The sequence below is a fragment of the Euprymna scolopes genome, chromosome 8, assembly GCF_053919585.1.
Source record: "Euprymna scolopes isolate OS-2025 chromosome 8, ASM5391958v1, whole genome shotgun sequence".
Classification (NCBI taxonomy): domain Eukaryota; kingdom Metazoa; phylum Mollusca; class Cephalopoda; order Sepiida; family Sepiolidae; genus Euprymna; species Euprymna scolopes.
Genome location: NC_136489.1, coordinates 100,488,857 through 100,512,863, shown reverse-complemented (window position 1 = coordinate 100,512,863; position 24,007 = coordinate 100,488,857). Strand labels below are relative to the sequence as shown.

Here is a 24,007-nt window from a genome sequence, read left to right as displayed (position 1 = left end):
AAACAAAAACGAAATCCTATCGAATGAAATTGACTGTTAGCAATAACGTCTTCACTTAACCGAATTACTTTGTTTAACTCAGCGAGCGAACATTATATATTTGTAAATATTAAAAATGAGATGATTCGCTAGGCGTAATGTTTCTCGGCACAGATACACGAATCACCAATCCGTGTTAAAAATCTAGTCGAGATCTTTGTGCTCACTTTGCAAATACCCATAGCAAAGATATGCTCATCTTACTCCTTATAGGTACCGATCATCAACATCATATCTTATGAATCCGAAGATTCTATTGAAAACATTGGTTTCCCCGATATGTTTCTAGTAAAAATTCTTTCTAGGTAGACATAGGTTAATTTATGAAAGAAACTACGTGAACGTTGCCAGCATCCTAAATAAAAGTAGTTTTGAGGAACGAACTGTAATAACGTTACTAACCAAATTTTACGTGATCTTTGAACTTTCAGGTTCAACTGTCGCAACTGTGTATTCACTTTCATTTTATTCGCGCAGGCGCTCATGTATAATCAATCTCTCGGTGGCAGATCTACAATTGAATAAACAAAAGATGCGACAAAAATTGAATGTTAACTCGAACATCATATCTAAAAAATAATACGGTCCGTAAACTGTATAAGTATATTAATTAAGCTATGACATGTTTATTAACTGGAATTTTTACAGAATATTTGTATCATCCGTCAATCTTCACGCACTACGTAACATATCAAATAAAAACAGATCTTAACAGTTTTAGATAGCATGAATGGTGAAATGGACTAACCTGTGTTAAAATTCAGTCGAATCTCTTGCATTAACTTACATTCTATTAAGTTGGTGCAAAAATAATGTCGTTTTGTTGACATGAAGTTGTACGTAAAAAAAATCGACATAAGTTTTGCATCAACCTAAAAAAAAGCATCGCAACACAAATATAAACAGCTGCATCATCGCTATGTGCCAAAATAATAGCCCGTGAATCTTTTTCTATCGGAATTGTTTCGTCACTAAACAACTTCAAATGGCTGATATGCTGTAAAACAATCTAAACTAATTGCAATTTTAATTCACATTAATTTAAACCTCTGTCTTTTATAGAAATCAGTTATTTAATTGATTAATTTTTCAAATCGATTCGGGGAGTTGGAATAACGAAGCAACGTTTAATGCAGCCATTTTTTTGGATCCAATATTAAATCAAGACGAAACTCTCTTCACTTCTATTGACACAGAAATGATCGAAAAAAATTAAATCTTGCGACACATGAAACTTTTTTTCAATTTACAGCACATTACCCTATTTCTACAGCAAATTGAAAACATTATATAAATCAAAAACAAACACTAAAAACCTCTTTTGATCCAAAGCACATAGAATTAAGATCACCTTTAACAACTTCTGTGCATATGTTTTTAATTCCCCTTATAATCTAGTTCGATTACTTATCTACAATCTTTGAAGAAGAATAACAAACTTTCACAAATAAGAATAATATGGAGTGAAGAAATGAACATTTTTGCACGATACGGAATCTTCTACACACGCACCTGTACACATACACATACTTACTCACACATTGCAAGAAGTCTCCAAACACATGCACACATTCCGAATCAGACGAGCAAATCATATGCACAATAACATGCCTCTAATTATAAATGCATACACACTTACGTAGAAAAATGAACATAAACACACACAAACAAACACACAAGTAGAAAACACACATATGAAAAAGTCGCAACTAAAACATGAATAGGATCATAAAACTGATTACCTTATGATTGTTCCCATAAAATCTCTGCTAATTCTGCTGTCACACGTTGCGTAACTGACAAAGTGCTATGTATAATCAGCTTTTAGAGGTTGAAGATAAAATCCTCAGAATGGGCGACACTATACTACTTAGCCGGTTATGGCTTAACGTAAGAACATAAGCAAGATACCACGATGGATTAAATAAAGCGTTCCGTTCGAAATGCTATACAAATTTCCGAACTCCACAAGATGTATTGGAAAAATATAGAACGTTACATCGGCCAAAACGTTGTGAAAATAACACCCAAAATGACAACAGTAGTCCAAATAAACCAGATAATTGTTACAACCATGTTTAAAGGGGTACAAGGAAAACAGGACATAAGAATAGAGTAGCAAAATGTTAACTAGACGATTTAAAAGTGAGGGGGTGTTCGTCTTGGTCCACTGCATATCGACTTCATCATTACGGCCTTGTATTCCATTATCTATTGTATATAGATTAGTTCATTCGTAGGTAACACAGACAGTTTCGCCACAACAATAATACAAACTATTTTTGTAGTGTGTCTATCTTATTCTCCATAATCTCGACCACGCCCTAACATCTGCACTATTAACTTCGGAGGATCGTAGAATTTATGAAGAATAAACTCTAGACTTTTATACTCGATTTACTCAGATGATACGATAATATTTATTGCAATGTTGAATACAATAGTAAAATACTAGGTGAGCTAGCTTTCAATAATTCCACTAGAAAGTTTTTTTTACACAAGAATCACCACTTATCAAGGCTCGGAGGCCACTCAAGGATAAGGGTTAATGGGTATACATTAGTCAATGTAATTATAGCAAAGTAGTAAGCATAAGTAATGGAAATTTTGTAAATTGGATTACTTAAGGGGACGGTTCATCAAGAACTTGTTTACGTTGGACTTGAAGACAATCAGATTGTAGTCAGCTGAAAAGCAAGCAAACGAAAGAGAGTTCCACAAGCGTGCAGTTCTAAGAAAGAAGCTTTGTTCATGGAATCTACGTTTAGGTTTAGGCACATGTAAAGAGTGTGGGAAATTATTGATAGTAGTTTTTGCTACACGAATGTTTTGCGTGAAAGTTATTAGTAAAACACGGGGAAACCCTCTTGACCTAACAATTTGGAGACCACTGCTCTAGAATCAAACAACATTGTGAAAAAGAATGGAACGTCTCGCACTTTTCGTTCGCTCTCTGTCTCCATTTCTCGTTGTCTCTATTTACTTGCATCTCCACAAGCGAAGAATTAGACATTGGGTAGACTTTTACTGTAGGGAAAATACCACTTCCCCCCAAAAAAAGAAGCAGTTAATATCACGACAAAATTTGTTTTAAATTGCCTTAGTTTAGAATGACTTTTTCGTCGCCCGAATATACAAAAGATGAAACGTAACACCAGAACGGATACTACATCTTAATCCAATCTAAAAGACTACATTTTCTTTCTTCAGTTTGCTTTATACACTTTTCTCTCTCTCCTTCTCTCTCTCTCTATATATATATTGTTTACTTTTTTCTTTGTTTCGCCTAAATTTAGTTACTGTGATTCTGCTTTACTCTTACTCGCTTCAATCTATTCTATTTGCCTTTTGCATCATGCCGTCTCCCTCTATTCTTCTCTCTTTCTCTCCCTTTCTCCCACTTTCACTCTCATTTTATTTTACACTCCATCTTCTTCTCTCTATCTTTCTCTCCATCTCTCCTTGTTCTACATCTTTCTCATCGTTACTCTCGCGCTGTTTCTTTTTCACCTTATTACGCTCTTTATAAAAACCGTCTCTACTTCTCTGTTGCTCTACTTTTTTTTATTGCCTCCCCTCCTTCGTTAACATTTATCTATCTATTACACCTGATACACTTTCTATATCGTCTCTTTCTCTAATTATTTTCGTTAACTTACCTTATCCATAAGCTCTACTGTCCCTATTTACAATGCCTCCCCACGGGACAGAGTTAGACACCAGGGTCGTTTTTTTAACGTGGACTGTCTCTCTCTCCCTTTCTCTCATATTCTCTTCTTTTCGTTATCGACTCCTTCTCTATCATTTTAGTTCCCGTTGTTATCGAATATCTCTTTTCCTTATTAAAGTTTGAATTCATGAAATTCTCAATAGGAATCGTATCAATCTCGCTGTCTCGCCTCCGCCTGACAAGTAATTATTATTCACTAAGAAAACAAAGTCCTGATGGACTTGTGTTATTTATACCATTTATGGAAATATGGCCAACATCGTCTACATTTCTAATCGGGACTCAGATTTGATATTTTATACAATTCATAATCAACGTCCAGGTTGACAACAGAGGTAATTACTATTTGATATTAATGTTTTAAATGATGAGACGTGGTGAAATATCCAATGTGGGACATCGGATATTTCACATGACATGAAAAGTAGCAGATAAAAAATATTTACACTGCTTTATCAATGATAACTTGAGAATAAGTATCATAATTTAGAATACATATATGTACACACACATACATACACACACACACACACGTGTGTATACATATATGTATTCTCTGATCAACTTGCGTGTGTGTTTGTGTGTGTGTCTGTTTGTGTATAGTTGATCACCGGTTAAGCAATATTGAACCTGGTCACTGGTTGATCATTTGAAAATATTGAACACCCATCTATCCGGACCAGGATATACATACACTTAGTGGCCGCATGTAACTTTGATATTCCTTAGAAATGCCCTCTTTACCTGTAAACCGAAGCCTAGTCCAGGGTGAACACTCCATCACCATGAAATTAATAATTGAAACGCCAAAATGAGTAAATGATGATTTAGCTACAAATAAGACAAAATAATATGACAAATATAATCGGAGGATTTTGAGGGACTCAACACTTACCAAGTCTCGTAGAGATAGACAGAAAAGACCGATTGATTTAGCTAATTACACACACATTATATATATATATATATATATATATATATATATATATATTAAATTAAAAAATATTGTTACACCCTTCAACAAGAATTGAACTTTTATGGGCAATTTAATGTTAAAATCGCTGCCGTTGAAAACTATACCACTAAGTTTAAACTATATGTCCGTGGATCTTACAAAATATAGAATTAAACTTCTCTTAATATTCAATGATGGTGGCCTTGGGATTGAATACTAGATTACAGAGTAAAAGGTGACTTTTGAACTGGGTTCGAATTCTTCAACTGTCAGTAATTCTTCTATACTGAATATTGCGTAAGTATAAAACATTAATGTAAAATATTTAAAATGCAATATATATATATTATATATATGTATGTGTGTGTGTGTGTGTTTCTCCATATAAAACAGAATACTTTTGTAGATTTCCTTCTTTCTTCTGACAAACCTACAAATAATTAGCCTCGATATGAAACCGATTTCTTATTGCTTGCTTAACCTGATATCATGGTGTGAACTGGTCTAAATAAATATTGTGAAGTCGCTAAAAGTATCCAATTATTTCAAGGGCATAAACACAAGGTGTCTGCTTGTTGATTATAATCTACGAGTGATGATTTATGCGGTGCCTCACAATGATGAAAAGATAATTAAAAAAACAGTCATATCATAACATCGTGACATATTCGGCCTTTCCTTCAATGACAAGCAACGAACAGGTTTTATGCGACAACAGTCATCTTCATAGACTGCATTGTTATATTTTAGCTTACTCCTGTATACGACATAATAACGTTGACATACAGGTTTTTCTTAGATCACCGAATTTAAGCAAGGTTAAATCTAGCCATTGCAATATGGTTGACGATTTGGGAATATCAAGCCTAGCAATCGATATACTTATACAGCCATTAGATACACCATAAGTCATATCACTACATCTGGCGTTCGGAGTTTATCTACGATTCACGTAAGTCTATTGGCATTGAATGATTTAAGTCACATCAATGTTAACGTGTGTATAAATCATTATACAGCTATGTCGTCTTCAGACCTAGCTTGACTGAGACATATATCCAAATGTGCAGCAAAAATATTTGTAAGGATGAAAATGTCCTCCCCACTCTCCCATATATATAAGTGACCTCGTCTGTCAATTTATGTGAGAACGGTCTCTACCAAACTACTCTCTAAATTTTTGTTCTACACACTTGAAACTTGTTATGTGCAAGGCATTTAGACCCGTGGAACAAATTCAATTTGGTTTTCAACCCGTGAAAATAACTGCTAAAGGGTCAAAATGGAAAACGAAAAACAATTGGAACATGGCAGGCGATGGTGGACTAAACGTATTATTTCTGTGCATGCGACAATATACATTTATAACTTTCACAACTTTATTTTTTAAGTTATTTGCGTAGGTCAAACGGTAACAAATAAGGCTGGGCAGCTATATGTTTAGGTTTCAATTCTAGATGATGACACCTAAGTCATAAATATTCTTTTCTCACTTTTGAAATGACTGCTATATATTGGGAACAATATAATAATCAATAGAGAATTGGGTCGATAATAATTAATACAAAATTTGCGTAAATAAAAATATCATATCTATAAAATATATACTCATGACAAGTAAGCTATGCTGAGGCACTTCGGTGGAAGATTATCAAACTAATTGATATGAAGATTTCCCTCAGAAATGAAACACAAACGTTTCTGCAATTTTATCTACCGCATATATATTTACTTACTACTAGTAAGCTTTACTCACGTATTGAGCACCGTTGAAATCAATACTAAAATATACATTATATTATTACAAGATTATATTATTTTATACAATACACGTGTATATCTCAAATAGTAATACAATATACTTATAAGGTGAATAGCAGAACAACTATATGAACCAAATAAAATTAAGGGACATTCAAACTAATTAGTCTAAAAAAAAAAAGACGCCTACTAATGAAAGGTGCCATATATTCGTGCTAATAATGTTTGCAAATATATGAAGATAGAATTTCTTCTTAGCCATCATTAAAATAGCAGCCTGTGTTTAACTAATCGTACATAATGAATTGTTTACAATGTGTATAAAATTTCAGCATTAAATAACCCAACAAGTGTTGACATGCGGCAAAAACAAACAACCAAACCAATTAGCCGAATGCCTCAAACGATTAATATCATCTTAAGCAGGAGAATCATTAGCAACCTGTGGTTCGAGACCAACATTAACTTTTGGACTTTTATGTACCACACTAATATTGTACTAGATAATAGATCAATTTCGTGCCGTATATATTAATCGGAGGTACGTCCTCGACAATCAGTACGGTAGTGGATTTTCTTTCGTCAAGCTGAGTTACAGTTTTTTTTTAGTATTAGATCAACCATTCTAGACATTATCTTCGTTTCTTTGAAAAGCAGCCCAACTAAGGAATACCACCGAAGTTACTCAGGCATTTTTGTTAATCAGACTTCATTTCACTTAGTGCGGTTGCTTTTCAAAAACTCATCTGACCTTGTGTTTCACCTTCTGGCCAGGAGATGAATAACCGACTTATAGAGTTTAATATTATTTTTATTTTGTTCTAAAATCGTTTATATGTTGTAAGGATAAAAAAAAAACAAAGGACACTTTATCTATTTTCTATTATAGCCTAACTCTGTTCAGCATGTGTTTAAACAAGCTGTAAATAACCAAAATAATAGAGAAATGAATAAAAAGATTTGGAGAATTTGATCAATTCGGAAATGCGTGTCTTTACTATCTGTCATAAACAAACCCTGGCAGGTGTATTGCGCGTACTTTGACTCTCACAGGACAACGTAAGGGACCTACGGAGAGCAACAAGGTTTCAAACTTTGATGAACTCAAAGACCAAAGACTACGCGTTCTCTTATATGAACGGAGCTTTCATTGTACACCGCTTCGATTAAGACACCAGTTATCGCTGGGGACAACGAGGAACTAAACTGTACACTCATCGCCGAACCACCTACTGAATAGCGAATCGTCTTTCTTATTATCGAACTCCCAAACAAAACATCCACATAACCCATCACTAGGCACTTTTTCTGCCTATGATGTATGTTGTCTACGAATGCTTGTGACAAACTAAATCATTTGTATACCCAGACAGGGCTTTTCTAGCTGTTTTGAGTGTTTAGAATATCAGCGTCACCCTTTCCATCATATGGTAACGGCGTGGAGAGACAGTGGAATAAGCGGCCACAATTAGCCTGCGCCTGCTGTAAGGAATAATGGCTCACGAACATATAACCATTTAAGTAGGAGGTGAGGGTGGTTCTGCGAATCAAGGCACTGTTGGGTTGAAAATGGCTGAATAAAAAGAGGCATATTTTTTTTTCCTAGAGGCAGTTTGGATCGGGACGCCACGTTATCGCCTGTGTTTTGATGGGTGCTGTTTAATCCACATGTTGTTGGAAAATAAAATAATGAACTACTACTACTACTACTACTACTACTACTGTTCCTACCACTTATATTACAAGCTAACTTCGTCAGTGATGTTGTTGAAATGAAAAGCATTGCTACTACTATTATTACTACTACTACTCTTAATATCACGAGGGTATGTTGTTGGTATTGTTGGCGAAAGTTGGTTATTATAAATGCAAATACATCTAAAGGTTCCTGGTTCGTGCCTGACAATTCACATCTGTCACATCAAAGTCACAACAAACAAATCGGCGAATGTTTGGTTGGCGTGAGAGAGTGTTATCCTCGAAAGGAGTGGACAGTTCATCGTTCATATCAGCTCCACCACGATCCTCCATTTTCCAATCCAATCAAACAATAGATCGCCCAATGTCTCAATAACAACAAATAACAGAAAACAAACAAATTAAAACCTTTTTTGAGTTTAAAAGTATTTGTTGTCGTTAATTTTTACAAATTATGCCTGCACATTCGTATTAGAACTGAGAATCGTTTTGTCCGATGTTGAAAAAAAAAGCATTGGACAGTTTAGCAAAGTTGGTTTAATTATTGCTAGAAATCAAATGATATTATCTAATTGATATTCTTCGTCATCGTGAAAGTTGAGAAAATCAGCGCAGATTTGCTCGAGGGAAATCGATTTTGGTACCAATCTTGGTGCCAATGTAAAACATTACATTGATATATTTGTAGTTCAATTGAGAGCAATAATTCGGGTGGTAAAATTTTTGGACAAGTATCCTCCGTTGAAAATCGGTGTGTTTATGAGGAAGGAAGAAAGTTGTGAATGTAAAAGAGTGTCGGCCCAAAAGCGGATAAATAGGGTGGGGTGAGGTGGGGGAGGGGGTAAGGCGAAAATGAAAACGAAATCGAAAAGAGAAAATTAAGAGATGAGGTGAAAAGTGAAATAAAGAAATGAAAGAAGGAATTAATATACGGAAGGCAACGTATAACGAGAAAAAGAAATGAAGAAATGAATAAAAATTGGTAAAAAAGATGAAAAAAAGATAGAAAGACAGAAAAAGGTAAGAAAGTTCGTTAGAAGGAAGAATTTGGTTTATTTTGGTTGTTTGGTTTTACGGCATATCAACACTTTTGGACTTATTGAACGTCGAGTCAGGTTATTTTGATACAAGCTTTTTATGTTTTAAGTCTTTTATATCTTCAAATATCTATTCATGGTGTTTGGTTTGATTGTTTTCTCTGGGAAAACTTTTTTGAAGAAGAAGAACATGATCGAGTTTTGCAAAGGCAAATAAAAGTAACATTAATGCTTGGTGCATTTTGATTCAGAAATCCTATATCTTCAGACGGTCTTATCTAGTAGCACCCATTTTAGAAAAAAAAAACCAGAAGTAGGAGAAAATATTTAGGCATTAACCGAAAGTAGGAAGATTGAAAAGAAAGATAAAAAACGGAAAAGAAAATAATGGAGAAGAGAAAATCGAATAAAATTTGTAAAATGGGGGTTTATATGTAAACAACTTCATTAATCTAATTGGACAACAAACAAAATACGTGTTTTTTTTAGATACGTCTATGAAATTGCTTTCCTGAGGGCTACAATGTGATCATTTTTAATGTCAGCACACATTTGTTTATAAAGTCCTTTAATAAGTAATGAAAGTTTGTCAATTTCTTTCAGCATTTAAAATTTTCTCTTATTCTTCATAATTCAACTGAGAATTAACCTAATTGACTTTTATCCTCGAGTGACTTTTAGCTTTGATGTAGGTTGTGACTCATGAGTAAAAATTAAAATTCTCTCCGTGGTTAGCGAGAAAAATATTATTTTAAACTTGTGGAAACTTGCAAAAATGAAAAGAAATGAGAAAACAGACTGAATAGATCGTATTTAAAAATAGCTTCAAAAATTCTGAATGAATCCTTCTTATATTTATGGTTCAAATCCAACACGCTAATTTTCATGAAGGACGGTAACTTGGCCCCTTGTCTATTTAGCAAGGAGCAGAGTAGCATATTTTCTGATTCTACGTTTCATCTTTTCTGCCCTCGCTCGGCGAAGCAGAAATTCATCCAGACTGAGACTTTTTGTTCTAATCCTCAGTTGCTCTTTTCAGAAAGACTGAATTTACATTTTGCTAGCAAGAGGCGCCTGGTGTTGCCCGATCGTAAAATACGCTTAAATATGAAATTTTAATTTATGCAAATCTCGTATTTATTACTATATAGTCAATTCTCCATCGATTATTTCATATTATATTGTACCCAATATATAGTAGTGGTTTCGAAAATAAAATAATATGACTTGATGCCATCAGCTAGAATCGAAAACGAAACCTAAATTTATAGCGCTCCAGCCGGAGATGTTACCGACTCAGCCATTGCCAGTTGGATAAGAATTATCTGTAAAATATCTAAGATTAGCATATATATATATATATATATATATATATATATATATATATATATATATATATATATATATATATGTGTGTGTGTGTGTGTGTGTGTGTAGAAGAGCAGTTTAAGTTGACTTACGCGTGCCAAGTTCTCATTTCTTTTAATGCTCACCCTTTTAGCAACTATTTTAACCGAGTAAAGAATCATAACAAAACGGTCAACAAAAAATGCAATCGTTTCAGCCGCCCCGCGCTGCTTTGCGGCCTTTCTGTTTCGGAAGCGATTCACTTTGAAAAAATGAAGACGGACAAACAGATAAACAGACAGACAGAATGATTTTTATAAATCGGATAAGACCAGACTTTTTATCATACTCTGCCGTCGTAAGGAGACAAGTAAATAGAGTAAACACAGTTCTGCAAATATTAACATTTATCGAAATAAACTTAAGCATGGCCGATCGCCAAGAAAACCTTTCATAGAAATAGAAGGACGTATCTACAAAGCCTAATGATCAAACTATGAAGATAAAATCGAATAATGAAGATTGATCGCTGAAAGTCGCTAAAATCAATGTATTCATTAGTAATGAAAATAGAAACTTTCTCCCATCCCTTCAATCTCACACACGCATAGGTTTTTTTCTCATTTTTTTTATAGTGTTAAGGTCTGAAATTTGTTTGACCTAATACAAGGCCACAATAGTAAAAATAAGATAGTAATTTTATCCACTAATCTAATTTCTATTTATAATTAATAGTAACGGCACGATTAATCAGAATTGGAATCGTGAATTGAAAAAATCGGTGCTGGAATCGGAAATTTTCGTGTCTATTTTTCAATGCCAAAAACGGTTCTTTTAATTGTTTCATGTTTTTCATGGTTTAAAACTGAATTCTCAGTTACTGGTACTAACGATGAAGCAACAAATATTTATATATTTTTAATTAACAGTACAACAAAAATCTATAGATAACAAGTGTATTTTTTATGTTTCCATAAATATATGAACACAGGTATTTACGGTAATCCGACCACTCCCTCAAACACACACTAAAACACACACCACCTCTTAAGCTAAATATTTAAAGATTTAAAAAGAATTTGAACTGGTAATGGTAGTGGAATCGGGAAAATATTGGAATCGACGCATCGCTAATAATTAGACGTATATTTTTTTTTATTAATTCCAGTAAAAACAAATAACTAATAGTACTAATAATAATTGCTATAGCGATCAACTTAATCAAATTTTTGTTTTATACGTTTAATAAAAACTGTACAATATATGCTCTTTTATTGTGGATTGAACAATCTGGTAACAGAAATAGCGGGTTTCACTCTGCATAAAGCAATACTCTTCTTTACATCTTTAATTACTTGGATTTAATGCGGTATTTGTCTGCATAAACCGCGAGTGTCCTTTAAAAGTTAAAGAAACTCAAATCAACATCCTTGCGATTTAAACATCTATAATTTCTTATAATTAGGATAGTATTTGAGTTTTTTTTAAATTTTTATTTTTATTTTTTTTTGCTCTGTATTGCATTGAGCTTTTTTACTCATTATTTCACACAGAAATTGCCATCCTTCACAAATCAATCACACTATATGCATATATACATACAGGTGTATATGTGTGTATGTGTGCGTAATCTATTCACAGTATATAAAATATATTTAGGTCTTTTTAATTTCAGCAAGCATGTTATATAAAATGGCGCCTAAAAGTTGTTCAGCCATATTCTTTTCAAGCGCTTTCTATCGGTGCATCCAAAGGAAAAGGAAAAGAAAAAGATAACAGCAACAATCGCTCCTGATGATAATCAGATGCACCGATAGAAAGCACTTGAGAAGAATGTGGCCGAACAACAACTTTAAGGCGCGATTTTATATAACATGCCTTCCGAAATCAAAAACACTGCTCGGCAAATGGAAAATATATCCAAAAAGATCGGGAAAAAGAATAACTCTGTCGTGTTCAATCAGACGTGCTTGTATATATATATATTGTGTGTGTGCATGTGTGTGTGTATTGTAATATTAATGCCATTTTTCTGACTGCCATCTACATATCAGTTTTAATTGGAGGCATGATTTCTTAAAATATTTATGTAGGTTTAAATATAGATATGTAGTGTCTATACTATTCGTCTCTCTTTTCAGCTATTCGTGGGGATAATAAAGGTAATTCGGTTGTGTGTCAAGCATTTTTCGTTTATTTGTTGACGCTGTTGTGTCAAAACCATTGAAATACTTCAAATGGATTTCTTTCTATCGGCAATAAACGAAATGACAATAAAGATGCCGTGACTTGGAAATTATAAATTCTTAGCTAAGTAAACTTTGTTTGTGCATACCTGTTGAATCGTAACGATGTCATTTGCTTGATTTGGAAAGGAAAAAAGATTCATTGACACGAAACATCTAAATGAAATAACAATTTGTGTACGTTTTTATTACATCAGGTGCGAACTATTAGGACTTCGCTGAAAACCTGTTTTCAAAAGTCATTCTACTCTATTTCAATCTGAATATAGTTTCCCAAACGAGTCTTGTAAATACATCGGCCAGTGGTAGTTGGATATTCAACTACTAATAAGGAATTTAGAACCGATCAAAAGTAAGATATACACACACGTTATCTGCATCATTTAATGAATTATATATATATATATATATATATATATATATAAGTTTATCCACATTTTAAAGTTATAAGGAAAGAACTTTTAATCCTCTGTGTTACGTTTGAAACAATATTTGTTGTTTGTAAGTCAATTAATCACATTCATTGACTGCAATTGTTTGCTTCAAACAAGTTTCTCTAAGTTTTGATATTATTGTGGGGTCATCAGTTGTTTACCATGAAGAATTGTTTCTGACGTGTTAAATACAAAACAGGATTATATATGATGATCAAACCCTGCCTTTATTATAAAACAAGAATAAAAACATTTTGGGTTGGATACAGTTTTCTTTATCCAGATCAATGTTTTCTTACTAACCTATTCCTGTAGGTAAAATGTCTTCCTTACCTGTATTGGTCGTCGTTTTCCACGAATTATAAATAAATTATATATATATATATATATATATATATATATATGTATATATATGCATATATATATGTATATATGTGTGTATATATATGTATATATATGCATATATATATGTATGTATATATATATGTATATATATGCATATATATATGTATATATATATGTATATATATGTATATGTATATATATGCATATGTATATATATGTATATATATGTATATATATCTATATATATGTATATATATGCATGTATATATGTATATATATGTATATATATCTGTATATATATGTATGTATATATATATATGTATATACATATATGTATATATATGTATATACATATATGTATATATATGTATATATATATGTATATATATATGTATATATATATATATGTATATATATATGTATATATATATATATATATATGTATAACTACTTCAGTTACTCAAATAAAATTAAGATACGAAAGTATAAATTTATGCGTAAACTTTAACTATTTACTTCAGAAGTGCTCAATACATAAATAGGGCTAGTTAGTGAGTTATGGCGATTAAGCTATACTGAATATTCCGCGTTTCATCCACTATAGAACTCTTCAGGCTAATGCGCGAATTTTGTGGCTGTCTGTCGCTTTTATATAAGCACCTTCTATACTGGGAACTAAAGGAAAGCGGACATTCACCGGTAGTCGAATGGAAAATAATAAGACAAGCTACCACGTGTAGAGATCTAGACGACCCATGTAGATTATGCCTTCATGAAAAATTTGCTATCCTGTACTTTAAAGAACCCCAACATCTATTAAACTGTAGAAGAGAAATAGCAAATAAATGTGTTCACAAAATAAAATTTACTCTAGGATAGCGATACAAAACAGTTTTAAAACTAACAAAAACATAAAAAACAAAAACAAAAGAAAATAAACAAATAAATAAATTAAATAAACATGAATATACATAAACGATCACACACATATATATGCATATATATATGTATATATATATGTGCATATATGTATGTACATATATATATTTATATATAAACTAACATAAAAAACCCTAACCTAGATTTAAAACAGGCCTAGAAACTAGATTTCCAGGGTAAATAGAGCATACACAAAGGAACAGGTCAAGCAGAGGTCAAATAGGCATTTGTCCGATAAGTGCATGTTCTTTGGCTGATAGGAAGAGCGCGGTGGATACTAGAAAGCTGATTGGCTAACTAAAATCTCAATAGAAGGTGCTTATATAAAAACGACAGACAACCACAAAAGTCGCGCATAAGCCTGATGAGTCCTAGAGTGGATGAAACGCGGAATATTCAGTGTAGCTTAATCGCCATATATATTTTATAACTTACTAATATATATATATATATATATATATATATATATATATATATATACGCGTGCAAGTCTGTACTAGAAAATAGCCGCCCAGAACGAGAACAAGTGAAATTTTTCCCCGAACAAAATAGTTACGTTCGGTCGCATTGTTTATCATCCAAATATAATGATATTACACCTTATGCATAGAATCGTAGTCTTATTACCGATAAAATACTATTAATTAATTTTTATTTTCGAAAATTTAAAAGTTTAAGGCTTAAGTTTTAGAAACTATGAGAAGAAATTGCAATTATGGAAATCTCGCTTAATTCGTATTAAAATATATTACACACAAAGTGATTTTCATTCGTAGCCATTTGTTATTGACACGTTTGTGGTTATATGTTTTTAATGTTATTTTTGATAATAAATGACAAATCCGAGTTCATTATTACTATTGCTAGGACACCTATATGTGTATTATGGATTTTAAGAACATTACGTTAAATTATACGTTACGATGTATCTGTTAACGGTAGAATATCTTGGTTTAGTCGGAATTATTTAGCTAGTTATTATTATTGTAATATATATATATATATATATATATATATATATATATATATATATATATATACAATTGTTAATTAGATTAACAGATTTGTCACTTATTAAAAAAATCAAAACCTCTAACCACATGATTACGAATAGCACCTCTCAAAACCAAAACATAGACGAACGAACAACTGTAATATTTCAGTTCCAAGACCCATTGTAGGAATGTATCTCTAACAATTCTAAAACTAATTATTTCATTAGCTATACTACAACTACGCTTTACCAAAGGCTGACAGTACATCTCTCTAGTTCAATATGCCAACACTTAAAAGAACATACCTAATCAAAAATAATCGCGAAGACTGGAGCATAAACCCCCGACATTCCTATTAGAAAATACTCCATCCAAATAATAAAAAAAGGTTTATGAAGCAGAAGCATTGTGTTGTTTAATATATACAGTAGCGTCGAAAACTAAAGGATAAAATTTTTAAATCTAATATTTGTTAGAAATAACAACTGTGAAAAGCTGAAATTTTGACAACTGGTAGTCGTTATCATCCATAATAACATACTAAAATTTGAATCATTTGCAAAAGATAGAATAAAAATTATAACAATTATTTATTTATTTTCAAAATATGAACGTCGAAAAGTAAGGGACAAAATTGAGAAAAATAATGTAAAACAGTATGCTATATTCAATTTTTTGATTTTCTCTAAAGAATAAATCTTACTTAGTCATTTGTAAACGTTGCATCAGCCAACACCATGGCGAAACGCCAAAAACTTGATTGCTCTGTGAGACAAGTTATTGTGGAGCTACACAACGAAAACCACACAATTAGAGAGATTTCAGAGAAAGTAAAACGTTCAAGAGTGTTGTAGGCAGGGTTGTTAAATCCTACAATGATATTGGCAAATAGTTAGTGCTTTTAAAACCGGAAGACCCTTCGGCAAGAGAAGATCGAATAATGCAGCGTATTTCATTTAAGTCTTGCACAGAAATTAAAAGGGTTATGAATAGTATCTCATGTGTTAATGTGTCAAGACAGACTGTTTATAGACGACTGCAAGAAACAGGGCTGTTTAATCGAACTCCAGGGAAGAAACCACTTGTTAGTTTGAAGAATAAAAAGAAGAAATTAGAGTTTGCAAACACGTATGTAATTTGGACATATGAAAATTTGGCAAAAGTATTTTTCAATGATGAAAGCAAGTTTAATTTATTTGGAAATGATGGAAAAAACAATGTAAAGAGGCGTATTGGTGAAAGATTAAGTGCAAAGTGTACTAAGAAAACTATCAGGTTTGAGGGGGGCGGAAGCGTCATGGTATTTGGAAGGTTTTCTACCAAGGTACAACGCCTCTTGTCCGGTTTCCAACTCGTGCAAACGCGCAGATCTATAAAAACATTGTTCAAGATCATATTGTTTCAATCATACCGATTTCAGGTTTCGATAGGGCTGCCTTTATGCAAGATAATGCCCCATGTCACAAGGCACAGATGGTAATGAGTTACCTTAGCGAGCAAGATTTAGAAATTATGGATTGGCCACCGCAAAGTCCTGACTTTAATCCAATAGAAAATCTTTGGAAAGACCTTAGGAATGAAAGTTATGGAGAGAAATCCCACTTACATGGAGGATTTGTGGGTGAAACTTCAAGAAGAATGGTCTAAAATTAGTATCGAGGGTTGTCAAGAACTGATTCGTTCTGGTAGTCGAAGATGTGCAGCTGTCATTGAGATGATAACAACTACCAGTGTAAAAATTTCAGCTTTTCACAATTGTTATTTCTAACAAATATTAGGTTTTAAAATTTTGTATCACAGTTTTGGACGCTACTATATATATATATATATATATATATATATATATATATATATATATATATATATATATATATATATATATATATAACCTGGAGACATCAAAATTAGAACGTCTTACATTAAGATTTTATCAAATTGAGAGACTGTTAGGATTCTTACACTTACGTCCTACAACTAATCCTAGTGTCCAAAACCAGAAGATTTATCAAAAATCTTCAAACATTGCGCACCTTCATCAGCAGAAGACTGAAAGTATTTTTCAGACCGGAACCGGCCAAGCATAACAATCTCCAGATACCATCGCACTCAGATGATCATTGTCGACTCTTAGTCACAGAGGCGCCCTTTACGAACCCATAGGATGTCTACTTCTTGTTTTATTCTTTTACGAATAAAGAAATCCTTGTGGATGAATGTGGTAATTAAGCAATCAGAACGATCTCCAGTTGTTAGCACAGGAAACGGAAGTTATTGATTGCCCCTTTTCTAGAACTCTCCAGTGCCTATGTAGGAGTATATGCTTCTTCTAATTGACCATTCTCGCGCTAATCCTGTTGGGAAAGGATTGAACCCGCACAAGTAATAATAATCAGAAACATTTTTTCTCTATATACATACATTAAAAGTTAAAAAAAGGAAATATAAAATACCAAGCAAATTAAAACTTATAAAATATAAATTAAATATTTTGAGTGGTTCCCCCATAAATATACTTAGATCAATTTATAAAAGAATAACATTCTGAACAAATTAATCCGTTTTTTACCCAAAATATAAGAATCTATTTTGAGAATATTTCTAAAAAAAAAAATGATTTTCGGGCCTTAATTTCTTTCTGCAGTTTAATTTTGTTGTAAAAAGCAGAATGACCACATTACATTATTTTAGTAACGTTCACTTACAAGAAAGGGCATTCTTGTTGGAATCAAGCAAAATCGTACGCGGAATGTGTGGACTACATTGGAGAGAAATTTCAGCTTTAATTAGAAATTAAGTTAACGTGACAATCGAAGTGGAATGAGAAAATGTAAGAAGTCAAGATAGGGTACGTTGCAACAAAGACAGCCTGAACTAGATTCGTCTACTTATCGGATCGACGTGTTTCAAGCTCTTATCATTCCTTATCGGGGGAAAAAAACTACTAGAAATTAAATTAAAAATACAAACGAATAATATGCATTTTTTTTATTACTAGCTTGGGTGCCCAGAGTTGCCCGGGTGTTTTGAGGTGTGTGTTGACTAGAAGAGACGCTCCTTCAGTTTTCGTAAAGCATGCATCTAGGAGAAGAAAGAAAAAACGCTGGTGTAAAAACCTGAGCTTTACTGTCTTCTCTGTCTTGTGGCATACTTTCTTGCACCGACTGAGATTAGCAGTTGTACCAAAAAAGTAGTTTGTTCTGCACAAAGCCTTCACCTATATAAGCAAATCATTTGTGAGGATTTCCGAGCAACTTAGTTTGTGTAGAGGAGCTCATACGTCGAAATCGACGGGAGTATTTAATATATATATATATATATATATATATATATATATATATATATATATATATATATATATATATACTAGACAAACTATTTGAATCCAAATAAACTTCTCAGTTAAGTCTAAGATTCAACTGAGATCTAACTTCAACTCCTTCACCTTTTCTCATAGCACATCTTCACAGGTAAAAGAAAAATTTTAATCAAACCTAATACGTTGTTTGCACTTGCTAAAATATACATGCATGAAAGTTTACAAATATAAAACTGCCACGTAATATTTAGCACAAAGTCAAAAGCGGTGAAAACGTTCCAATCTACAAAAGAGAAAAGACACCTACAAAACAATAAGAACACAAGTAAAAGCATATTAAACGTTATTCAGTACGTGAAAGCAGCATCCTCTAGCGAAATATTTAATTAATATTAAGAAAAAAGTGGGAACTCGTTAGAATTACCGTTTTTGTTTTCACCTGAAAGCAACTCAGATGGAGAAGAGTGATAAAACGTTTTCTCCGACGTACCTTTGTGAATTGACAATATTTTCCCCTAGAGTGGCAGGATATTAAGAGAGCTTCATCTTCGAGCTTATCTCAAGACACACACACACACACACACACACACACACACACGATTCTGATTGTTATGAAATGAGATAGAGTTTCCTGATATTTGCACATGATAGGTAACTACTGGCTTACCAAACAGACATTTCCTTTGTTCGCGTAATTCTCTTGGCGAGGATTCATATGACATAATCTATACAGCAGATTAACACAAATGGATAATCTTTACATACGTCCATTCAATCAGTGCGACATTTGCCATAGAATTCTATTTACAAGCGTAATGTGACAGAACAACAAAACTGCAATTTCAAATGTAAGCTTGTATATGCATGTTGAAACTTAAGCATGACGGACAAACCGACAGACATTATTAGACTAATATAAAGATATTTGGACGTATCAAAGTTAGATACGTCTATTGAATCCGTACATTTCACGATGATAATAGTATTCCAAACTTAAGCGTGACAAGCGGACAAAAATTATATTTCAAACTGAACACTGGCAGACTCATAAACATGCTATTTTAAATATAAGCGTGACAGATCCCCCAAATCCTATTTTTTATTTATTTATAGTGTAATATATTTTAAAGTGAAGGATGACAGATCTACAGAAAATTCTATCCCAATCTTAAGCGTGATAAACTGATGATATTTTATTTAAAACTTAAACGGACAGGACCTAAAAAAATGCTATTTCAAACTAAACAGTGGTAAACCGACAGACATGATATTAAAACCTTAAGCGTCACAGACTGAAGTAAAAAATTATATACTAAACTGAAGACCGACAGACAACTACTGATAATGATTGTTGAACGTATTAAAAAGAATTTGCGCCCATTCAATCTGTGTTTTAAGATGAAAATAGTGAAATATGACAAATAAACGCATACTGTTATATGCGAAGACGTACGATAAATCGATAAATCTTGCACATTCAAACAGTGTTAGCATTGTCTAATAGGAATGCCGTAAACGATATTTATTATATGATTCGGATAAGATATATGATTCGTTTTAATTCTGGGATACTTCTGTGGACTTAATACATAATCACAGGAAATATAAGAATATTTATCAAGACGAATTCTGTCTTTGGTTGAATTAATAATTTGCCGAAAGTATGGATGACGTTTTTGGTCATCTGGCCAAAGGGGTCGAATAAGAGATGTGTAGAGTTTGGGGAAAATGAAACGATAATAATTGGCGAGGAGATATGGAAATCAAAAATCTGTAACATAAATAATTAACATCTGAGCAAAAAATAGAAATGATTATTGAGTGAGGGATAGGCTTTGGCTATTCTGACATCTGTGTGATATTCGTGTTGGGTATTTAGCAGTTTTTGTTTAAAAAGGAAGACAAAATAGAAAAACACAAAGGAAAAAGAGGGCAGAGAAATAAAAATAAAAAGGTATGAAAACGAAAAAAGAAAAACACACAATGATGCATCGATTGAATAGCACCATTTGCACTAAAAACAATTTTGTATTTTAATACGATAATTTATACTCATAATATCACACCCATTGATCTGACAACCTGGAGTCTTTTCTCGCAACTGAAGAAAATGAACACATATAGTATTTAGGAAAGTAAAACAAAAAACATTAAAAAAAAACATCGCATTTCCTTTGTCCTAGTGACACGCACAACCAGAGTCGACTACTAATAGCATATATAACGTTTTGCTTCTACTAATATACATGCTGACCTAAATTGGTCGACTAATTCAAATAAGAGAAAAAAGCTATTAAACTTTGTAAAGTGTCCGTAAAATTTGAACACAAAGATAATTAAATATTCGTAAGTTGTCTTAACATCCTTGGTTAGCCTTCGCAACTTAGGGTTAACTTGAACTATGACGTAATTTTTTTGCCTGAATGATGCTTGGTTGATCTCTGTCTGAATAATTACACACTCTCAGTTACGAACCCCTCCTTCGGGATGGAATTGGTTTATTGTTGGGCGTTGGAATTCCTTTTTCTGTCTCCAAACTTTACGGCAGTTACTTGTAAAAATCTGGTTATACTCGAAATTAACTTCTCGATTGTATGCCCCAAATACTTAAGTATATGTCCTAGTATTGAGAAAGATGAGAAAGATGGATGCTTTAAATGTAATTAGATGGCCCCCACTAATTTAGATGCTCGGTATTACCGTCTCATCATTCCGTTTGTAGGACGGAACCCTTGCACAACAAATTTCTTAAATTGTTAAAAAAATTATTAATCGACAAGCTATGCATGTATATATGCATATATATATACATACATGTATATATATATATGTATGTTTGTATGTATATATATATGTATGTTTGTATGTATATATATATATATATATGCATGTATAGTTGTATTACTTTATGTATCTATTTTAAATATTTACTTCGACAGTGCTTGATACGTGAATAGAGCTGAGTTTGTCTTGAAAATATACATGGGAATGAAGCTACGCAGAATTTTCCAAGTTTCATTCTCATGAGAATTCGTAGCGTAATTGCCATATATATTTTCAAAATTTGCTATGCATATAATTATGTGTATATTGTGTGTCTGAGTATATATGTGTGTTTGCATGTGTTTTAAATAAAGCGGTTACTTTTTCCTCTGACAGAAAGGTACCACCACCAAAAAAAATTCCTTAAAAATATCTTAACGAAAAGGAAAATGAAAAAGAAATTTTACCTGCTTGTCTACTTGTGATTTTCCGTCTACTCATATATATATATATATATATATATATATATATATATATATATATATATATATGTATATATGTGTGTGTGTGTGTGTGTGTGTGTGTGTGTAAGATGTTTATAAAATAACTGTGGCTTGTACAGCAACAGTGCTTCTAACGAAACCATCAAATGAATACTTTCGGTTCAGACATGGCGAGGCATTATTATCACTAATACAGAGCGCCTTAACAGTAACACGATACTATCAGACTTTGTTGGTTTGCCCTCAATCTCTGCGTGCATGTAAGTATATATGTGTGCAAAAATAATGCTCTTACCTTTTCCTCTATGCGTTTCATAGACTCCAGCCGCTGTAATCAAGGTATCCGGAAGAAGTAGGCAGAGGGCTGCCATTAAATGTAAAGTCTGTGCCAGGGGACAGAAATGTCTCCATATTCGTCGGATAACAGTAAAATGGACGGGACGGAAAACCGTCTCGATATTAGAATTAAAGGCATGGTCTCGCCCGAGTTTGACGCCATCGTTGGCATAGTTTCCTGTCCGGAAGATACAGGCCAAGATGAAAAGGGGCACACAAAGGATGGAGACGATTACGAGGACCAATTGAGCCGTTAGTTCGGCTGGAGGGATGATCGACGCTCTCCACTGGGCTTGACGTAGCACCAAATAGCGACTAATCTCACGGTATGTAATATAAATTTGGAACGACACCACCACCAAACAGTACCATATAGACCAGAGCGAATTTAAAACAGAACTTTTCACAAAAGTTTCCATGGCTATACAAATGACGAAAATTAACAATATTATTTATAATAATATAAGTTTATTTATAATTAACAAGATTTTATAAAATGATTATGATTTTTAAAGATTACTTAGTTTAACAGTTCGCTTTATTTGTAGACAAAACGTTTTAAAACAAATCTGTATACATATATTTACATATATACAGAGAAAGATGTAGATGTCTAAATGATAATGCTAGCTATGAGGGCGTTGAATATAGTGTCGTTCTTAAGAAGACGATGACGCAAAATGGAAGGAGCAGTGATATTAATGTAACAGAGGCGAGTTGAAAGATTTCCCACAATTCCGTTGTCTCCGTCGGCTTCCTTTATTTGACAGAATTGTTGACTAGAGATATGGGCGTCAGACACAACTGTCTTCATTTCTGCCGATGCTGAGCCTGCAATATAAAAGAAAAAATAACAATTCAGAATAGAAGCAATGGTTATATACGTGAAAATACAATTGTTTTATATAGGGTTGCTGGGATATATCTGAAAAGAAAGTTACAGTAAAAAGCTCAAGAGGTTAAGTAGATGAGATTTGCGTAGACGGAAGACTGAAACGGAAGTAAAGGGGTTGCGTGAAAATTGACAGGTGAAAGTTGTGAAGGCAATTGCAGATTAGAAGCGAACCGGCGATGGTTGCTAAAATGAGATTTTAAAACATTATTCAGAGATATTTATTTATTTATTTGCGGACTATTATCCTCATCGTCATAATTGCTGTTTCGGCCAACTATTCCTTTGGCATTCGTCAGGTGGCTAACTTCGACGGGATATCAATGCTAAGTCTCTTAACTGCATCCTCAGCAATTACTGCCTTCCATAGTTGTTGTTGTCTCACCACATTTTGGAAACTAATCCTCTAGCCGGCTTTGGGTAGGATTGAAACCACTATCTTCAGATAATGCTTACCTGGATCCGTAGAGATTCAATGCCTCTATCCACTGCGCCACAGAACCCGAAGGGTGATCAAGGTTGGATCGTTTGTTTTCATAAATCCAAGTTCTTACTACTGAGAATATAGTAAAAAGACTTAGCATTCTTATCCAGAAAAAACCACCCGATGAATGTCAGAGGAATAGTTGAGCGAAACATCGTGAAGCAACAGCTATGAAGATGAGAATAAC

At 33.0% G+C, this 24,007-nt stretch overlaps 1 protein-coding gene across 4 annotated transcripts in view; it reads right to left on the bottom strand.

Annotated features, from left to right (window-relative positions):
* The window catches only part of LOC145283667 (uncharacterized), a 508,165-nt gene that overhangs the window by 355,159 nt on the left and 128,999 nt on the right, over positions 1 to 24,007 (bottom strand). For all 4 annotated transcript variants that reach the window (XM_080132675.1, XM_080132674.1, XM_080132676.1 and 1 more), the window contains exon 2: positions 22,404 to 23,275. In XM_080132675.1, the coding sequence (XP_079988801.1) occupies positions 22,404 to 22,863 (460 nt within the window). In that variant the 5' untranslated portion in view covers positions 22,864 to 23,275. The remainder of the gene's footprint in view (positions 1 to 22,403; positions 23,276 to 24,007) is intronic.